This window comes from Manduca sexta, chromosome 12 (genome assembly GCF_014839805.1).
Source record: "Manduca sexta isolate Smith_Timp_Sample1 chromosome 12, JHU_Msex_v1.0, whole genome shotgun sequence".
NCBI lineage: Eukaryota > Metazoa > Arthropoda > Insecta > Lepidoptera > Sphingidae > Manduca > Manduca sexta.
Window position 1 is genome coordinate 14,811,622 of NC_051126.1, and position 19,291 is coordinate 14,830,912.

The 19,291-nt window shown below is 37.0% G+C and overlaps 1 protein-coding gene across 1 annotated transcript; it reads right to left on the bottom strand.

Annotated features, from left to right (window-relative positions):
* Nucleotides 1-203: 203 nt before the first annotated feature.
* On the bottom strand, nucleotides 204-14,554 carry LOC115451735 (inactive rhomboid protein 1-like; the record flags this gene model as incomplete). The annotated part of the gene is given in 7 exon segments (XM_037437886.1): nucleotides 204-5,483; nucleotides 5,588-5,842; nucleotides 6,326-6,581; nucleotides 8,099-8,187; nucleotides 8,309-8,329; nucleotides 9,610-9,816; nucleotides 14,341-14,554. Coding segments are annotated over 7 exon segments (1,474 nt in total), but the record flags the coding sequence as incomplete, so codon positions are not given.
* Between the last annotated feature and the right edge of the window lie 4,737 nt (nucleotides 14,555-19,291).

Here is a 19,291-nt window from a genome sequence, read left to right on the forward strand (position 1 = left end):
CCCTGTCTCATTATTTACTGAAAGATTTGATAAGTCTTAAGATATTAATTAGATTTACCCTTCCACCATAACTATAATAATGCTTTAACAAACTGGTTCCAATCCATATGATCCATAGGCCAGAGCTACTTACCTACTGATTACTATCAGATGTCTCCAAAAACACGACCAAGTTTTTGTAACATAAAAATGAAACACAAAAATATTATGATAATAAGGTTTCTTGTTCGATTAATTACTAGTTTACAATAAGATTACCATACCCTTAAATTTTAATGTAATAATTACGTGTATGTCCACAATGTACAATTATGTAAGTTGCTCTTAATTTTAAATTCTGAGTACAGTCCGCCGGGCCGCCGGCCGCAAGGGCACTTCGAGCTTCACTTGACACGCAGAGAAAAGAGCCAGCGTTCCTCTAAACATAAACAAAAAAACAGTCGACTCGGCCAATCTATTCGATATCAAAAATAATTTAATAATCCACCAGACGACTTTTTGAAAGCAATTTGTGCTATCGAACTTTGATTATATAGTTGATTTTAATTGTGACAAACAATTGCAGACGGCTGTGAACAGTATTACATTAGACACGGCGCATACTGACAGAACGCCACCCCAAGACACCTATCGACATTATAAGGTAAACCGGGCTTGTCGAAACCTTTGTAGCTACAAATTTTCTCGATGACATTTCAGCAACAATATTTAACGTTAGAATATATTACCATTCGTCTCGTAATGAATTATCTAAATCCTGACAGAGCGTAGAGCGTTAAACGTCTGCTGTCGTAGAACAATCAGTTGCTTATTTAATCAGAAATATACAAAAGAATGTCATGAATCCACAATGAACGACTAAATTGCATATTTCTATGACAATAAGTATATAATCAAAGGTCGATGCTAAACTAAAACGTTTGAATTAATTCGTAATCTGGCTCATCTGACCTAGACCGTTTGTGCATCCAGACTACCTAACACTAAACAAAAGTATAGAAAAGGTACTATGCATAACATTGGCAGTGTGACATTTGTGTTATTGCTATAAGAAACAGGATAAGCTTCGTAGATGCTACATTATAAAAATAACCATTGTATTCTATAGATACTACATTATTAAATACGCGAATAAATGAGTAAACACTGCCGTTTATAAAACTATTATTACATTTTTCATTCATTCGCAAAATTCATACAAGAAATTATAGTGGACTTGTACGTACGACTGTTTCGAGGCAAATGTAGCTTACGTCACGTGATGTTACTTTTGACTGCTGAAGTAAGGAAAATTAATTTTAGGTGTTAATTATAGGATTGAAAATTGTTCATCTTACTGTAATAAATTTAATCAGAGTGAGCGACATACTGCCAAAGTGATTTTTATAATTCAAGTTCCTTAGAACTAAGGTATATCCTAAAATTGCATAAATACAAAAAATATTATGAAATATTGAATATCGTTTAGAGGTGAATGAAGCACACTTGTGTTAAAAAAAAAACTTCACAAGTACTTATGTTTCTTGTAAATACCACATGGATTTCCTTATCAGTAGAAAAAACTGATACTTGATAGTGTCTTTTTAATTCTAAAGTGTCGACGAATTTCACTGTAATCTATTGCAATAACAAAATAATTGCATCCTAATTCTACAATATTTCTGTTTTTACCAATTGCCGCGTTTTTTTTTTTATTAGATATTCGACACCCTGGGAAATAAGATTATCGACTCCCATACTTCTACAATTCATCATCATATTGATATACCACTTATACTGAATTACATTGGTTGACATTCTGTCTTAAAACATCTCGCCTATAAACTTGAGACTTATTATCAACATGTATCATGAACAATGTTATCAGAATTAGATGATAAGGAATTAAAATCATTATTACGTTTTACGAATGAGGTTACTATTTAAGAAATGTAACTTTTACTGTTAAATACTGGGTAGAGAACGAATTAATCTTATCACTCCTGTTTTACAGGCACGACAAAGTGACCCCACCTAATATCGACTGACAGGAGGTGATACCCGTCGCTAGTCGACACAATTATGCCGGCCTCTTTAAGCCTCTTTAAATAGGCTGATCCCGGAATGCGACACACTTACGTGAGCCACTATGGCGGATTTTAGCACCTTGTGTATCGTGGACACTATCCGGGCGAACACAAATGTGATAGTAGAGAAAAATATCTTTATACTATTGGAACTAGCGTTTCAGTAACATTTTCTGTGATTTTATTGTTTTTTTTTTATTGACGATTTCAAAACACTATAAAAGTTTTTCAATAACAAGTAAAATATAAACAACCATTAATCCAATACTAAATAATTCACAATAACGGTTCACAGTTTTAATGTTAATATTCGTTATGCCACTCTAAATTTAAATTTAAACTCTCTCTAAATTCACATAAATATCACTTTGTTTCTCTTACCAGTTTTATTGTAGAAATAAATTATATCACCATCATAATAAACGAAATAATATTATATTTAACATACATAAAACAATAATTTGGTCCTACATTATCTTCGTAAATGGACGCGGCATCACGTGACGTAAGCTAACTGTGCTCACAGACTCCAATAACAAAAAATCTAATTCTGTCAATATTCCTAGCATATATCCAAACAATACTCCTATGCAGACTTCATGATTAGCTATATAAATTGACGAAATTAAAATTGATTAGTGATACTTATATTATGAATGAATACGCGTATATAGTGAACATAATAGATGAAAATATCAAATTTATTTAACACACTATTTACATTATTTAGTAATATACTAAATTATTTATATTTTGACACTGTTACGGTGTTGGGTTGTGACACGATGTTATTAGAAGGGAATTTAGTATAAATCAAATAGTTAATTATGGTGCTGAAAGTAATATTTACTATGTCCAAAATATTGTAGGAAACCATACCACCAGAGATTTGTTAACTTCTATCGTTTGTGGCTTATTCATTTATTATGATGACTCAAGGAAAGAAAAGAAGGAAATAGACTGAAATTAAAATGGATGAAATAAGGATGGAAGGAAAGAAAAAGAGAAAAGATGACTTAAGGAAAGAAGAGTAGCGTTTGATGATGTACGATGAAATGAAATGTAATAAGGATGGAAGGAAAGAAGCAGAAGAAGGGTCACTCAAAGAAAGTTGAGTATCGTTTAATGAACTGTTCTTTTTTTCACGCTGTGTTGAAATAAAATATATCGCTTAGAAACATTGGGTATTTTTGAGGCTTTGGAAATCTCCCATCAACTACTGCATAAAACTCAACACCTTTCATTTCACTAAGGTTTCTTATGACAGTGATGTATTCCCGATCGAGCCTATTGTTGAACATCGGAGGAGACAAACTGGCTACAGGATGGTATTTCCATATTCAATGTCATGCTATAAATTACGGAATATTTGAAATTTTGGAAATAGACCTAAAAATGTCAATTACTTTCAGCAACATCACCAATTCAAAACGAATCTGAACCTTATTCTCATATATACAATGTATATTTTAGCACATCGTGCCACAACGCAACACGTAAACTGCACGCTGACAACTTATTTCACACATAAATACAACTCACTTAACGCACAAGTAAAGTGTATATTACAAATTATTTACAGTTTCCGAAACAAGGTATCCGTATCTCATGATTATTTGAAAGAAATAAAGTCGAATTGCTGAATACTGAAGAATTGTGTTTGAAAGTTTTATATAAGAGAAGAATAAAAGATTTTGTGTGTAACTTTATTTATACAAGAAACCAGATTTCAATTGATGCTGTTCTAACATCTGTAGACGGTAGTAATACCAGAATCTTGAATAACGAAGCAAGTACTGCAGATATCAGTCTAGATAAGTTATAAAGATTCTAGTTATAGTTTCTTGGCATGAGGAATTGAAAAGGATATTAAAGCAATATATCAAACAGATGAAAATTTTAATTATAGGTCCGGACAATCTTCATTTAATTTAGTGTCAATAGTAACATCGGTATATTTTTACATTTCAGCAGATAAGTAAGTTTGGCCTTTGAAGATAAGTACCTTTGGATCATGTCGTGATTATGTTATACTCTAATTGATGAAATAAGGATTATTTCGTTCTTCTACTACTTTAGTTTCACGTAATCCCGCAAAGATTTCAATTCAAATCGATCGTAATATGTTTTGTCTTATCTTTTTGAGCTAAATCTATTACAAAATTTTAAAACGCCATTATCATAGTGTATTTCTACCAATTAATACTCGATATGATATAAAACATCAATATTTTCTCGAAATTTATTTCAACAAAGATAATTCCATGTTTGTTAAGATGTTCCAACGTTCAAATAGATAATAACCTCCAAACACAATCTCCAATTCGTAAGGTTAGAAAGATTCCGTTGTCGGTTTGTACTTTAATAAAGTTGAAAAAAACTTTATCACATTCAAATTCAATCCTAACACATGACGCGCACACAAAATAACCTTATAAATATGTTTAACAAATCTCACCACTCGTTACTTTAAATTCTCAATGATACAATACCCGCTAGCTCAGTATTAGATTTACAACAATCGTCTATATTGCTAGAACGGGTAGGGATTACGTAAGGAATTCGATCCTGGGGCATAACAACCGAGATAATGAAATCAGCAATATTAAGATAAAATACGAAACGCAAGTAACGACCACATACACAGCCGGGTCCGAAGGATCCTTCGTCGTTAATCCGTACGCACATCCAGTCACATCTGCACTTATTCCTCGAGTACTGCTAATAAATCGTGTATCAGAATTTCCGTCTTCCACGTGACGTGAAATATGTAGTCAGTCGCGTAACATCCATCCGATGAGGTCGGCGTGGAGGCAGCCGCTGGGTCGGCATCCGTCGGTGCGGCTCGTGGCGCGGCGGGGGTGCGGGCGCGGGCGGGTGCTATGCGCGGGCGGGTCGGCGGCGGGGCGCGCGGGGCGGCGGGCAGGCGGCGGGTGGTGCGGGGCGGGGGGGCGGCGGCGGCGGGGGCGCCCGGGCCGCGCGCCGTCATACCCCGTCCAGCTGGCGCACGCGCACGTCCTGCGAGGCGCACATGTCGGGCGCGAACGGGAGGCACGTGAAGTACGCGCATGCCGCACACTCGTACGCAGGCGCCGCGTAGAACAGCGCCACTAGCGCACACACCATGCCCGCCGCCGATACCAGGCACACCCACACCAGCACGATCTTGCGCCGCCGCTCGTACGGCCCGAACGTTATGAACGGCAGTAATGCGTACGAGAGTAAGAACCCGAACACGAAGCCGAACACATGCGCGAAGTTATCAATCCACGGCAGCAGGCCCAACAAGAACAGAGCTATAGCCGCCCCGACTAATTTTAATATTGCACGCCTTGGATGCCTCAGAATGGGCCATGCGCCTATCACTTCCACTATTAGACATGCTAAAAGACCGAAATGTGATCCGGCTGGCCCAACCTGTAAAAAAGGAGAAAATATTGTTATAGAAGAATGACCAACAAGTTTCACAATCAACTATTAACTAAAGAAAACCGAATATCTCATAAAGAAGCTGTATTTACCTCAGCTCTATACGGCTCGAATATAGACGAAGCCATATTTCCAGCCACGCCGCTGCCCAAGTATATAACAGCTATCCGCACCGGCCCCGCCATCTTCTCCAAGTCCCTCATAAAGAGCCACTGCAGAGCCAGCGTGGCGGCCAGGTGCAGCAGCCCCGCATGAACGAAGAGAGACGTCCACGCTCTGTACAATTGGTCTGGCCGACGCCGTCTCATGAACGGGAGCATGCCGCACACATCGTCCAAACAAGACACCTGCGAGGAGAAGTTGGGTCGATTATTTGAAAAGTACAGAAAGAGAAGACTTTACCTTTTTGCCTATTCGTAAGCCTAGATAAGAACAAGTAAACAAGTAATCTATTATTGTTTATAATAACTACACTATACACTATACAAAAAGAGTAGTAGTAGAAAGATGTTAATAAATTTGTTAAAATTCCCATTAACTCTTCTTAATATCGCTAAAACCCTTTGGGATATCTTTTCCGGCGATTGCTTTTTAGAAGGCTCAAAAAGTACTCAAACGGCGATAAAAATCAATCTTCAAAACATATCTCAATTATGGCATAAGACCCATAATAAAAGCTATTGGAAGAGAGCACCATTTATGTTGCACCATCTGAATAGAAACTACATTAACAACAAAAAGTCCATCATTCATCAACATCACATAAAGACTGTAACATCAGAATTAACCACTTTGACATCAAAACAAAAAGGCACTACAATCCAACCAACCTGTGAACACAAAGACGCTTCCTCATGAAAGTAACCCTTCACGAAATCACAATGCTCTCTCGTTGTGATAACACACTGCCCGTGCACTCCTATGCAGCATGGATGTGCTATGACCTCACACGCCATGTGCTCTGCCGCGTGGCCAGCACGGCCTGCCGCCGCTGACCCGTCCAGCACTGACTTACGGCAGATCGGCCATTTGGTGATATCATCAGGCCATTCGTGAGGAGCTATTGAGCGTGGTGCTTCGCAGAACCTGAAAATTGAAAGAATAACATTAGTATTAGAAGAGGTAATTTATATAATGGAAATAAAGAGAATGTCCTCGAAAGTCTTGCTTTTAATCTTCGTCAAACAAATAGTATACTAAGAGGCTGTCGTTTCAACCGTCATCAGGTAAAGTTAACAGTCTTATTACACTGCATGAACGCACATCGCTCTCACCTATCGAGGTGTGAGTGAGTGAATTCATATCGATGAATTCACTTGCAATGCGTCAACCCTTAACTTTACTTCACCACTGATGAAACAACGGCCTCGAAGTTAATGTTTAAATCCAGTAACAAAACGAAATAGAAAGCCTAAAATTGGATGTTGACGCAACTAAACATTTCCATAAATTCATGTATCTAAGTAATAAGCATACATAACATAACATCACGCATTTATCCCCGAAGGGGTATGCAGAGGTGCAACTAGGGCACCCACTTTTCGCCAAGTATGTTCCGTCCCATGATGTGATAGGGGGCGAGCCTATCGCCATATCGGGCACAAATTCCAGACTCCGGGCTGATACTGAGCAGAAAAACCCAAATATCAGTTTGCCCGACCCGGGATTGGAACCCAGGACCTCAGAGCGCTATTGTACCGGACATGCAATACAACTATGCCACCGAGGCAGTCAAGTAAGTAAGTAATAAGCACAATTTATTAAACAACAAAGTAAGTAATTCAAGCTTAAATTTTTTCATACGTGCACGACAAAGTGATCTTACTGCTCCTGAAGTGTAGTGGGAACAGAATGTCGATTGACGAGAGATGATTACCCTTCGACAGTCGATACTATCATGCCGGCTTATTCGAACTGGATACACACGGGCTAATCCCAAAACGCGACACAATTACATGGGCCACTAAGGCGGGTTTTAACACGTGGTCACTATCCGGCGGATATAAAATATATCCTACCATAAGCAAAGTTCTTAGACTGTATTGTGTTATTTGTGGTCAAGTCAAATTATCGATCGTATTACATTAGACGATGGCGCCTTCACCTCACTGGCATTCCCAATTTGCCATTATATAAGACCCATAACTTTACCTGACCACGGATAAACCAAGCCTATCTGCATCAGCTATAGATCTTTAATAATATCAGCCCTGTATTATATACTGTCGCACTGTTGGGCACGGGCCTCCTCTACTACTGAGAGGAATTAGGCCTTAGTCCACCACGCTGGCCTAGTGCGGATTGATAGACTTCACACACCTTTGAAATTCCTATAGAGAACTTCTCTGGTGTGCAGGTTTCTCACAATGTTTTCCTTCACCGTTAAAGCGAGCGATAATTCACAAAGAATACACACATATTTTTTTAGAAAAGTCAGAGGTATGTGCACTTGAGATCGCCGCTTCATAGATCTTTAAATAGACGTAATTCGCAATTCGCCATTGTATAAGACCCATAACTTTATCTGACCACGGATAGAACAAGGCCTTAGTCAGTTGAAGATCTTTAAGTAGACGTAAATAAATTATTAAATATCTACTTACTTTGGATCTAACCCGCAAACGGAACCCGATATCCGACCGCCTGGGCCCGAATCACCGGACGACCATTTTTTCCACGTTGATATCGTGTTCTGAAACATTTAACATTATTTATTTTAAATAATTGGTCTATTATTACATGATAGAATCTAAAAGTTAAATCAGAATCAAACAGAATATGTATTTTGACTACGAAAGATAATATTTGTTTACCTTTGGTATTAATCCTCTTATCTATTAGTAAGCGTGCACAGGAAGAATATAATTACAAAAAAAAATTAACAGTTTTTCACACAATTATTATTATTTTTATTTGTAGGAACAATAAACGGTGACATCGCACCCTTAGAACTAAGATGACCTAACTCAAAATATATTTTGTGATTTTGTACACTAAGATGAGAAAAAGACAAAAGTGTAGAAAAGAAACAGATTCTCCACCTCGCGACCGCCCAATTCACTGCCTTTTATATTATTTACAAATCTTTTCTATTTATTGCCCACAAATCGTCTTTATTGAATTAGATCACCTTAGTTCTAATGGTGAGATGTTGAGGAATATTAAAGACTTATATTAATCTAAATGTACAACACATAACACACTTTATTATCCAAATATTATTTACAATATATTGTTAGTTTTAAATCGTGGTATAATTAATATACGAAGACATCAGTATTTTTACCCTACCTGCGTTTAACTCATCGAAGACCAAAATACCTGTCAAGTCTTCCTATAAGAAATATCAAAATATATTGAATAATTCAGCTTATATATGACGTCATAAATATATCAGAAAACATAACTATCATCACAAAAGTAGCAACAAGTTTTGATTAAAAAAAAATACCTAGGTTCCTTGTCATTTGTTTTATTACCAATTAATTTCAAAACTCGAATTTAATTTCATAATTGGAGAATGAATCACTTAAATTTTTTATGTTGCCTCTAAAGTATGTCAATTTATTGATTAAGTTCATTATTTTTGTACTTTAAGTTACACTCACGCTTTTATCTCCGAAGGGGTAGATAGAGGCGCAACTGGTACACCTATTTTCTCCATGTTTATTTCGTTCCATGATGTGATAGATGGCAATTTATCACCATATCAGGTACAAATTCCATACTTCGAGCTGATACCGAGTAGAAAAACCTATCACTGCTCGACCCGGGGATCGAACCCGAGACCTCAGCACTGCTGTCGTACCGTAACACAACTTAACGAATAAAAGGCGTGAGTGTGTGTGTGTGTGTAAAATATTATTTTATAGTACATCGTTCAGGCTTCACAACTCATTAAAATTGGCCTATAGCTGTTTAAGACTATCATTATCCGTACTCTATATTTTCTTCTAACTTTAATAACCTATCCCCTATATATATATGTATTTTACATTAAAGCTTTAAAACCATCAAACAGCTACCATCTACGGCATAAATTATGACCTACATATTTATTTGATTGTACAACAAATCTGTAAAACTCATGATTTGTAAAATCGCTGCAACTCACGGAACAATCAGCCTTAGACGACTGCACGCAGCCCGAATCGTCGTTTCGTATGCAGCACGCGGTGTCCCTCTCCCGTCTCGCTGAGGCCGCGATGGCCCTCGCTATCCGCGCATCCCTCCGCATGCACGGCGCAAACTTCGCGCCCAAGTGTATCAGGTCAGCCGCCCGCGGACCCAGCCAGAATGACGCCGGTTCCTCCCACTCCACCTGGGCACGGAGCGTCAGCATTAATATTAAAGAATCTTCATAAAAAAACGGCAATAATATTTAAATGAAATTGAATTTTAACTGAACAAATTCAAAACTTATAGCATATACATTTTTGTGTTAATACCAATTTTTTTTCTTAATTTTAATAAAATAAACGGAATTTACTTTACTTCACGCAAAAAAAACAATTTAACTTGACGTGTACAAACGAAGTTTTGAATTGGTTCGGTTACTTTGAAGCGAACTCTCAACTCAATTAAATAGCTCAGAAACTAAATACAGCGAAAAGAAACATAAACAAGAATAAAATCAACTATTAACATACATAGTATTAACGATACCCTGTAGGTTGTATTACTGTTTCAATTTATTTACATAGAAAATTATTATAAAAACTACGTAGACAATTTCATTACAACATATTATTTATTTTTTACATTCAAAGAAATTATTAATGCAATACTTAGTAATAAAAAATAAGAACTGTTAATATGGATAAGGGATGTTTCCGAATCGTCACGTGTACTGAAAATATATTACTTTTACAATATAATTATGTATCCTTTTATTTGTAAAAAAATAATTATTTGCTTTAAGTCTTGAGTTAAAGTTGCAAAAAGGAGGAGCTCAACCCAATCAAAGGTTATCGATAACAAATCGACAGCTATAAAACCATCGATTGTACTTATTTTTTATACTCAAGCATTGTCTTCTTTTGTTTGTTATTTTATTATCAGTGGTGTTAAATATAAATACATAATTCAAAGATACTAACAACTCGCCTGGCTTCGCAGAGTAATACTAATATATCTATAGCCAAATACCTTGATGTTTCGTTGGCTATTATAATTCTAGGATCACCCTTACGGCTTAGAATATGACGATTGTAACAAAAAAGTAGACTAAAGTTGTTTCTAATTCATCTAAAGCTTGAAAGTATTTTAATTCAAGATATAAATTAACCGCAATTTCCGAAAATATGGTAAAGAATGATAATTTAAGTATCTCCACGAGAAGGTAAATTATATAGGACTGAATTTACTACCAGATCTAGCAATAAAGAAGCGCATACAAAACATCAACAATGCTATAAACCTTACATACAAAGACACAGTTCGAAACAGGACAGTATGGTCACGTAACACAAAAACACAAGCTGACCTCGAAAATAGCTGGACTGTGCTCGGTACATTTCTAAAGACGCGTCATCATGAAAGATTGCTCTAAGCAGCAAAAACAAGACAAAAGATAGTAAGTCACAAAGCGTGCGCGACCCATATTCCAGGCCGGTAATGCGCTTACTTTGTTTCCCATATACAACGTCTATCCTTTTGTGGGTTGCTAATTATGAAATTCAGGATGATGTAGATTATAATATAAAAGAACTTCGTGTTCAATTTTGGAACGGATGATCCTTTTATTATGTAATGTTACAGCTAAAACTGAAGTAATAAGCTCGAAGATATATTTCAGTATAATTGACACGTTTTGTTGGTTTAGCTAGGCTTAGTCATTGAAAAGGTTCGATAAGTTTGGGTGTAAGATTATGAAATTGATTCAAGTCCGCTGTAGTTGAAGCTCCAATTGTGCCCGAAATAGCGAGATTCGCCTGATAAGTCAGAAATAGACTCAGCAACTTCTACGACAATTACAAGCATCTCTGACCACCTCTTTAAATATGTATTTATGACATAATAGACATAATAATAGAAACAAAAATAGACGTATTCGCACTTCCAAAATATAAATGGAAGAAGAATTGACACCGCTTAAATTTGTTTCAGAAATCTTAGCAACTCGAAAATAGATCCATTTGGAAACTTTTAAAACTTTACAGGTAAATAACTTCTCACGGTTCAAATACGTGAATACCATTCTTAATCGCTCTCTCAAACATTAAATCTGGAGGAAAGGATTCCTCTGAAAGCTTTGTCTCACATAACCCTGTTAAAACCGTATGCGGAGGAAGCGGAGGGAATTTTTAACTAGTTTTAGTACGCTGTTGCGAAACTTAACGTCGAATTTTGCTTACCAGACAAAGAAAGTACTAATATGGTAATGTTATCTTACTTTCACAATTTCACTTGAAACAAATTACATTTCTATTTTCAAGCTAAAGTTTTTTGGTTTGTATAAATTCAGGTTTCCAGAACGGGACTTCAGAAACCAAAAAATTTCTGATAAAGGCACTCTTAATTTTCAAAATTACCTATACATTGTTTATCAATTATCGTTTGCGACAATATCTTGCGGAAAACTAAATTCCTGAGGATTCTTTAAAAAAATCGAAGTTTTGTAGTCTGTCACTGTGCCAGCGTAGTAGTTGAAGACTCTATTAGTAGTAGAGAAAGGCCTGGGCCTAAGAGTGAGCAATATATTATGAATTACTGTAATTCTATATGGGTTTTCCTAATCCTGACATATATAAAATGAAAATCCGTGGCTGGTATGATTATAACACTGCATATTTTATCAGCTATCATGTTATGTTGGGATTTCTAAAAGAAACAATATGACCGTTTATTCAATATCTAGCTGTGGTCTGCCCGCGTGAAAATCAATGTGTCACAAAGTTTTTCTCGCTCATATCCTCGACCCACGACATTTTTTACAATCGTAATCGTTTTATTTCAGTCAATTTACATAAAACCGTAATGTACTTAACCTCAACGATCCTCAAGAATTGCACTATCTTTTAGTTAAATCCGTACAAAAATCCGTTCAGTAGATTTTGAGAAAATCGATCACAAACAAGCAGAAAGCTTTTGGGACTTTTTTGTTTTATAATATGTGTACATAATTTGTATTTAAATACACTCCGAATATATATAACCCAACTTTTTTTAACGTCGGTTAAATATGCGGTTTCAATACAAAGCTATTGAAAAGCAAGGTACACATAACTACTATTTTAAATTATTTATTGCACACATGAGCAATGAGAACTGAACGATTTCTTTGAATTTCGTCTGGGTTTTAAATAAAAAATATAATAAATTATTTGACTTTCTATAGACATAAGTATTCCCTGGGTTCATTGTACGTGCTTCATACAAAAACGAATTGAATATGCAATATCGAAAAGGAGAGATCTCTAAAAATGTTAAACGTTCAAAACATTAAAATATATATTTCTTAAAGAAATGTTAAGCTTATAATACCTACTGTTTTTGTGGACATAACATATAAAAGTATTAATTCTAGAGACATATATTTTTTTTATTTAAATTACTAAAATGCTAAACTGCCAGACTTTATTTCTCACTGAGAACCAATTTATTAACTTCCAGTCAATCTAAACTTTGTAATATAACATTAAGGTCTTGTTTTGCAACTTCTAAGTAATGGCTTCTCTTCACATGAATATATAAGCCGACCAAATACAAAATATAATCTAATCAATGCTTTCAAGCAAATGGGAATGAAATGAATACTCCCCAGTATCTACATTAGCTGTTTTATAACTATCAAATAAAATGTACATGAAAATTATGAAATAGGCTCTTAACCTTCTATTTTCGGCAAAATTATAGAGCCGATAAAAAAGAGAACGAAAGGCTAAATGAGGCTATTGAAGAAAACTTAACCACAGTCAAAGTCACCGATATCAAAAAGGGAAAACACAATGAGACTCAAACATACATGAAAGCTACACCAGATGTTTATCGAAGGCCTGACAAAGGAGTTCTAATAAAAGGTATTGACAGGTAAAGGCGCTATGAAAAAAATACAGGCAAAGTAGTATACTTATTTACTGATTTTTCCATTTACGTAAAGAAAGCTTGGAGCTAAAAATATCTCAGAAGTCAAGACCCACAATTATTGCTATAATTCAAGAATATTTCGACGTTTACGACTCAACCTTTTAGTGGGGTTCATTTTTATAAGCGACTCGAAAGGGAAAAGTAGTTTTTGGCTTTGAACTTATAGCAAAAATATATTTCTTAATGTTTAATTAAACATGGCCAAGCGAACGTTCCGACCGATACGACTAGAAACTTGTAAATCAGATTGAATACTAATACAGTTGCTGCAAACGTACTGGGTTAATCATAAGATATGCAAACCATATCAAAACAAACTGAACTACCTCTTCAAACTGAAGGAAGCCAACGTAACCTATATTGTCCTGTAAGACAATATCAACAAGTAAAACATGAGCAAATACAATTTAAAGATGTAATATTATGCCGTAATTAGGTTTCTTTTTTTCCCACCTTCCTTATCTTACTGTCATATGGGGTTGGTGCAACATATCAACATATCTTTTCTAGCATTATATTTCAAAAACAATTTGAGACTTTATTTTTACGACTAGCTACCTGTTTATCACCAACTCTCTTAAGAATATCCAATCCCTTGCGATGTGCTTTAACTGAGAAACTAAACCAAGATCTGTCACTCCATAGTCCATATGCGCTAACATTATTTATGCCAAGTGACGAAATAATTGTGTTATGTGTGTTCTGTCATGAATGGGGATCTACCAGTGCACCGCAATTGCATTCTCATAAAACTCACCTGCTGCAAACTCAAACTCTTCACCAGCACCTGCCCGGAGTGCGTGTGCCGCCCGAAGCCCACCGGGCCGAACCCGTAGCACAGCAGCGAGAGCAACAGCACCAACGTCTGCACCGTGCTCACCCACCACGTGAAGTACGGCCGGTAGTCGGTCAGCTCGTCTAGTTGCCGCGCTATGTCTTCCTGACGCGTCATTGATTTGCGAAGAGATCGGCTGAAGAGAAACATATTCTTAATGTACATTTCTGCATGCTAGAATTGAATAAAGCGTTGAGCCAACACTATCAAATTGTCGATAATACTACACTAGTACAGAATTGACAGTTGCTGAACTTGCTAAAGCAACGTCTTGTTAATATTGATGTATTTTTTCTCGCCAACAACTTAATACTTAATAGCATCTGTGTGAGGGCTTAATTCTTGAATTCATAACGATTTGGTTTTATAAACAACCGCGTAACATCAAGTTAAATAAATTTCATCTCTTAACAAGATAACGAAAACAGTTACACGAGAAAGCAGTGTTGTACAGAACGTTATGTTTGTTTTTGCTCCCCTTTGTTGGATCATAGAAGTCAATGTCCTCTAAATTACCTGTAGGCGGGTACCAATAAAGCCTTCCATTAAGAATTACGAGTACAAAAAATTCGGTTGCTTTGTGATATATCTATTTACGCATCAACAATTTTAGGATAAGTTTGTTTAAGTACAGCCTATTTAAACTTTTATTCTTTATCTTGAACAAAAACGTCAACCAGAATAGTCAAGTTATTCCTTTGTACTCTATAGTTTCAACATCAATAAAACTATCAAAATCGTCCCAACTTTTTATTGTGTTCAAAATGGGAACAACAAATTTACGCGAATGTTAGACATTGAAATTAAACTAATTTTCGGATTCTATCGCGGTGCTAGTATTTTATTTTCTCCCGACGTTTCGAAGACTTTGCAGCCTTCATGGTCACGGGGGACTGAGGTGTTGTTCATCCGTAAAGTCAAAGTTACAATATCTACCTACATTTTACAATTATACGACTTTTTAAATTTTTTAAATTTTAGCTGTTGGTGGTCCGATCTACGCAGAATGAGCTCACAGTGTCTTGAAGTCTGGCAGCCGGTCTTTTGGGTTCCGATTTAATTAAATGTAGAACTGGATCCCAGGCTTGTGCAAGCTTCCAACCATCTTCCCTATTGAAATTAGGATGTTTTTAATTTCAATAGCCTCGCGAATCATTCTAGGCAGGAATCGGTGTTCTTTGGCGAGGATTTGTGGCTTGTCTAGTCGCAGATAATGATTGGCGCCTCCCTCAGAGTGTTCAGCGACTGCAGACTTCGTCGAGCGTCGGTGTTTCACGTCAGCTATATGTTCTTTACGCGGGTCCCTATATTTCTTTTTGATTGCCCGATATAAGAGGCCACAGTTGCAATCTATTTTGTATACTCCCGGTTCTTGTAGAGGTATGTGACACTTGACAGGTGGTAAAATTGACTAATCTTCTTAGGCGGCATAAAATAAGTTTTTATGGAAGCACGCTTCAGGATGTAGCCAATCTTGTCGGTGACTCCTCTTACATATGGTAATACAACCGGAACACGTTCAACTGTGGCTGGTTTCACTCGGTTTCTGTGACGGCGGCGTGGAATTTGGAGCTTGTTGTCTCGCAGTACTTGCTTGACATGTTGCAGCTCAGCGGCCAGGTGTTTCTCGTCACAGATTCCTTGTGCTCTCTGAAACAAAGATTTGCCCACGGTAGCTAACTGTTTTGGGTGGTGATGAGATTCACCGTTCAGATATTTATCAGTATGGGTCTGTTTCCGATATACAGTATGACTTAAGGTCTGATTAGGATTACGGATGATTAAAACATCTAAGAAAGCAAGAGATTTATTGTGTTCTAACTCCATAGTAAATTGGATTTTATTGTTGATGGAGTTAAGGTGATTTAAAAATGCAGTTACTTTATCAGATGGTAAAATTGTGAAAGTATCGTCTACGTACCGTTTATAAAACCTTGGAGTGACCGGGGCTGTACTCAGGGCTGTCTCCTCGAAGTCCTCCATAAATATATCGGCGACTACCGGAGATACAGGAGCCCATCGCTACCCCCTCAACTTGTACATAGAACTGATTATTCCACAACATATAGCCAGATGTGAGGCAATGTTGGGAGTAGTTCTGCATATTCCACAGGAATGTTATTCTCTGCTAACTTCTTAGATACAATTCTGATGCAATCTTGTACTGGTAAGCTCGTAAAGAGAGACTGGACATCAAAACTGACCATAGTTTCATTGTCAGCTAATTTTAGGTCTTTAATATCGCTGACAAATTGGTATGAATCCTTCACAGACGCTCTAGTGTTTCCTCTAAGTGGTGAAAGCACTTTTGCTACGTGCTGAGCCAATCTGTAGGTTGGTGTGTCGATTTGACTCACTATGGGACGTAGCGGAGCATTTAATTTGTGTATTTTCGGCAACCCATACAGTTTAGGCGGTTTTGCACACGAAGGAACGAGCAAGTTTACGTCAAGATTTAACTTATCGGGTAATCTTTTTATTAAAGAGCTAGTAGCCTTTAATACTTTAGTAGTCGGGTCTGATTTGACTATTTTATACGTACTTACATCCGATAAAAGTTGTTCCATTTTATTATTGTAGTCTGACGTATCCATTACTACTGTCGCATTTCCTTTATCTGCACGGAGAATGGTAAGGTCCTTCATCGATCGCAAGTTCTTTAAAGCGATATATTCGTGTTTTGGAAGATTTGGTTTCGGCACTTTCTTTTGACGCAAAATTAACGAAATGTCTTGGCGTATCGCCTCCGAATCTTCCTGTTTCAAGTTATTTTTGAAGAGACTATTCTCAACATTGCAAATAATGTCTTCATACGGTATCCTTCGTGGAGTAACAGCAAAATTTAAGCCTTTCGATAAAACCTGAATTGTGTTTTCGTCCAATGTTTGTTTTGACAGATTTATTACTGCGCGTTGTCCATGGTTTGCGCGGGAGTGTATCTTATCTATGGTCGCGCACGTTCCATTCCTACACTCGGAGTTTTAAGATTATCGACATTTAATTTTGATAGTAATTTGTTGTATTTTATTATATGTTTATTTTGCATTCAGTATATTTTGAGGTTTCGCGCTTTTTTAAGGTATCGATGCAATTTTTAAAATCAAATGCTGATAACTCTGTCTTCAATTCATTGGATATAATCTCAACACAATTATTTATGTACTGGAGGTCGGATCGTGTTTCGTGTATGGTAGCTCGTAACAGTTTTGTACTCGCCTGGTTAAGAATTTTAGCGCTCCCTCGTATGTATTTCTTAGGTGATAGCTTGACACACGTAGGGATGAGATTGTGGTCACGACATCTCTTCAAGAAATTCAATGATGTGCAGAATCTTGCGCGCTTGGTTTTCAAATTCTCCAACCGGCGTATTTTGTTGGCAAGTTCCAGTCCGTACTGGTTTGCATAATGATTTCTTATGTTTACGCGAATGTTAGACATTGAAATTAAACTAATTTTCGGATTCTATCGCGGTGCTAGTATTTTATTTATTTTCTCCCGACGTTTCGAAGACTTTGCAGCCTTCATGGTCACGGGGGAAGCTGAGGTGTTGTTCATCCGTAAAGTCAAAGTTACAATATCTACCTACATTTTACAATTATACGACTTTTTTTAGAATTTTTAAATTTTAGCTGTTGGTGGTCCGATCTACGCAGAATGAGCTCACAGTGTCTTGAAGTCTGGCAGCCGGTCTTTTGGGTTCCGATTTAATTAAATGTAGAACTGGATCCCAGGCTTGTGCAAGCTTCCAACCATCTTCCCTATTGAAATTAGGATGTTTTTAATTTCAATAGCCTCGCGAATCATTCTAGGCAGGAATCGGTGTTCTTTGGCGAGGATTTGTGGCTTGTCTAGTCGCAGATAATGATTGGCGCCTCCCTCAGAGTGTTCAGCGACTGCAGACTTCGTCGAGCGTCGGTGTTTCACGTCAGCTATATGTTCTTTTACGCGGGTCCCTATATTTCTTTTGTTTGCCCGATATAAGAGAGGCCACAGTTGCAATCTATTTTGTATACTCCCGGTTCTTGTAGAGGTATGTGACACTTGACAGGTGGTAAAATTGACTAATCTTCTTAGGCGGCATAAAAATAAGTTTTATGGAAGCACGCTTCAGGATGTAGCCAATCTTGTCGGTGACTCCTCTTACATATGGTAATACAACCGGAACACGTTCAACTGTGGCTGGTTTCACTCGGTTTCTGTGACGGCGGCGTGGAATTAGGAGCTTGTTGTCTCGCAGTACTTGCTTGACATGTTGCAGCTCAGCAGCCAGGTGTTTTCTCGTCTGATTCCTTGTGCTCTCTGAAACAAAGATTTGCCCACGGTAGCTAACTGTTTTGGGTGGTGATGAGATTCACCGTTCAGATATTTATCAGTATGGGTCTGTTTCCGATATACAGTATGACTTAAGGTCTGATTAGGATTACGGATGATTAAAACATCTAAGAAAGCAAGAGATTTATTGTGTTCTAACTCCATAGTAAATTGGATTTTATTGTTGATGGAGTTAAGGTGATTTAAAAATGCAGTTACTTTATCAGATGGTAAAATTGTGAAAGTATCGTCTACGTACCGTTTATAAAACCTTGGGTGACCGGGGCTGTACTCAGGGCTGTCTCCTCGAAGTCCTCCATAAATATATCGGCGACTACCGGAGATACAGGGAGCCCATCGCTACCCCTCAACTTGTACATAGAACTGATTATTCCACAACATATAGCCAGATGTAAGGCAATGTTGGAGTAGTTCTGCATATTCCACAGGAATGTTATTCTCTGCTAACTTCTTAGATACAATTCTGATGCAATCTTGTACTGGTAAGCTCGTAAAGAGAGACTGGACATCAAAACTGACCATAGTTTCATTGTCAGGCAAT